A 1,930-nucleotide genomic window follows, 5' to 3' on the forward strand; every position below is an offset into this window, starting at 1 on the left:
ACAATTGCGTTTTAAACAAAACCTATCCACTCCTCGTAAAATTAACCGGTACCATTGGATTCAGCGGGTCAAAATACATAAGATTAACTAGTTTTTACCTTTCGCCTCTTGAATGCATACGGGAACATACCCAGCTCCCGGACTAATTCGGGTTCCGACAGGTCGTGTCATAACAAGAACCCCCGTGGCTCCCCTACACAATTTGGTGCAGAGAGAGTAGATGCCGCCTCGCAAACAGTCTCCCCTTTTTATATTTTTAAGCGAATACCGATCCTATTACCGAAGATAAGACACAAGCAAGTAGAGGCGCGATTAAAAAGGATAGTTATCAAGCCAGAAACGAATATAATAAGGACCAGGAGGACGAGACGCGATTGGATACACACTGTATCGTACGTGAAATCTAAAGCACTTTCACTGGCCGAATATAGGTTACACCCCCTTTGATGAGGAGAAGTTGATTACAAGATTGCCCACAAAAATAAATAAAACATTTAAGAAAAGGGATGATAGTTTGGTGCCATCATTGTGTGCGCATATTGTTATCTGAGAAAGTACTATTAGTGTACAAATTTGTAGTAATAATCACCACAAGGATAGACTACATCCTCTCTAGAGGCCAGAAATAAAGAACGAAAGATTGAAAGAAAGCTTATAAAATAGTAGTGAATAACACTAAAAGGCTGAGGGGCGATTCATTGTTATTCGACCGGTCCGATTATACGTTATCTCTTTGTACAAATTTCAAAAAAATTATTTTATATTTTAAATTCTCAATCAATAGAATCACTTTTAAAAAAGTTTAAAATATAGACAATACTGAGCGAAATCGACATCAACTCTTTTGAATTTAGTATATGCTTTCGGTCATAATTTAATATTTAGACATTTTTATGTTAGTCACGTATCTGCAAGTAATACATGGGAAAATTATAATCTGTGCAAATTTAATTAACCTATGCAAATTTTTCGAATGACGAAAAAACACATTTTTTTATGTTATTGCAATCGCAAAGTTTGGATTAATAAAATTAATTTTTATGTTAAATTTGTTCGCATAATGATCATTTTTAGGGAAATCGAAATTGGTTTATTTAACATTTATACTCACAGCTTCAGCTTCTTTGTAGGCAGCAGCTAATTCTTCCCTTTCGTTCTCAAGACGACGAAGTTCCAATTCAAGTTCATGCAGTCTGCGGTTCATATCAGCTAGTTGATTCTTAGCATCATTAAGATCGTCTGAAAATCATTTACACACACATAAATAAATAAATAAATATATTTACTTTTCAAATATCGCATTCTCAACACTATAATTAGAGTTTCTTGAAAAAATATCTCTCGCCAATAGTCAGGAAACAATGTCCCTGGTAGATCAAATATTAATTTTTTTGCACATATAAATGCTAGGATTCTTTAATTTTAGCCATCTTTGAAGAAAAAAAGATCATTTTAAAGTTTTTATAAGACCCGCACAAAGAGCGTGTTCGCTACTGATATGTACGATTGTAAGAAATATATAAAGCGTAAACAGTGTTAACGTATACTAAAAACTGTGACTAAATTTATGGATCAACTACAAAACGCGTTTTAAAATATTTTTAACAATCTTATAGTACTAGAGTTTTTTTAATTTTCAACTAATCTAAAACGAAGCAATACGTGCTGCTCTAACAAGTAATCATTTCTACCTTGATTATGCTATCAGAGTTTCATAAAATATTCTGTCAGGTAGGTACGAGGGTAGTTCAATAAGTCCTTAGAATGACCAACAGATGGCGCGCGAATCGCTCTAAATCATCTGTTTTCAGTCAGCACCACTCCTGACTAGATATATGATGCAGTCACAGTCCACATCTTCTGAGTTTACGTGTTTTTATAACCAATTGAAAAAAAATTGTTCGTTAAGAAAAATGGAAAAAAACGAGTT

The 1,930-nt window shown here is 33.7% G+C and overlaps 1 protein-coding gene across 1 annotated transcript in view; it reads right to left on the reverse strand.

Moving 5' to 3' along the window:
- The window catches only part of LOC117178725 (paramyosin, long form), a 182,364-nt gene that overhangs the window by 32,917 nt on the left and 147,517 nt on the right, over positions 1-1,930 (reverse strand). Inside the window, exon 10 of the mRNA XM_033370156.1 lies at positions 1,112-1,239. Coding sequence (XP_033226047.1) covers positions 1,112-1,239 — 128 coding nt within the window. The remainder of the gene's footprint in view (positions 1-1,111; positions 1,240-1,930) is intronic.

The sequence above is a fragment of the Belonocnema kinseyi genome, chromosome 8, assembly GCF_010883055.1.
Source record: "Belonocnema kinseyi isolate 2016_QV_RU_SX_M_011 chromosome 8, B_treatae_v1, whole genome shotgun sequence".
NCBI classification, from domain to species: Eukaryota; Metazoa; Arthropoda; class Insecta; order Hymenoptera; family Cynipidae; genus Belonocnema; species Belonocnema kinseyi.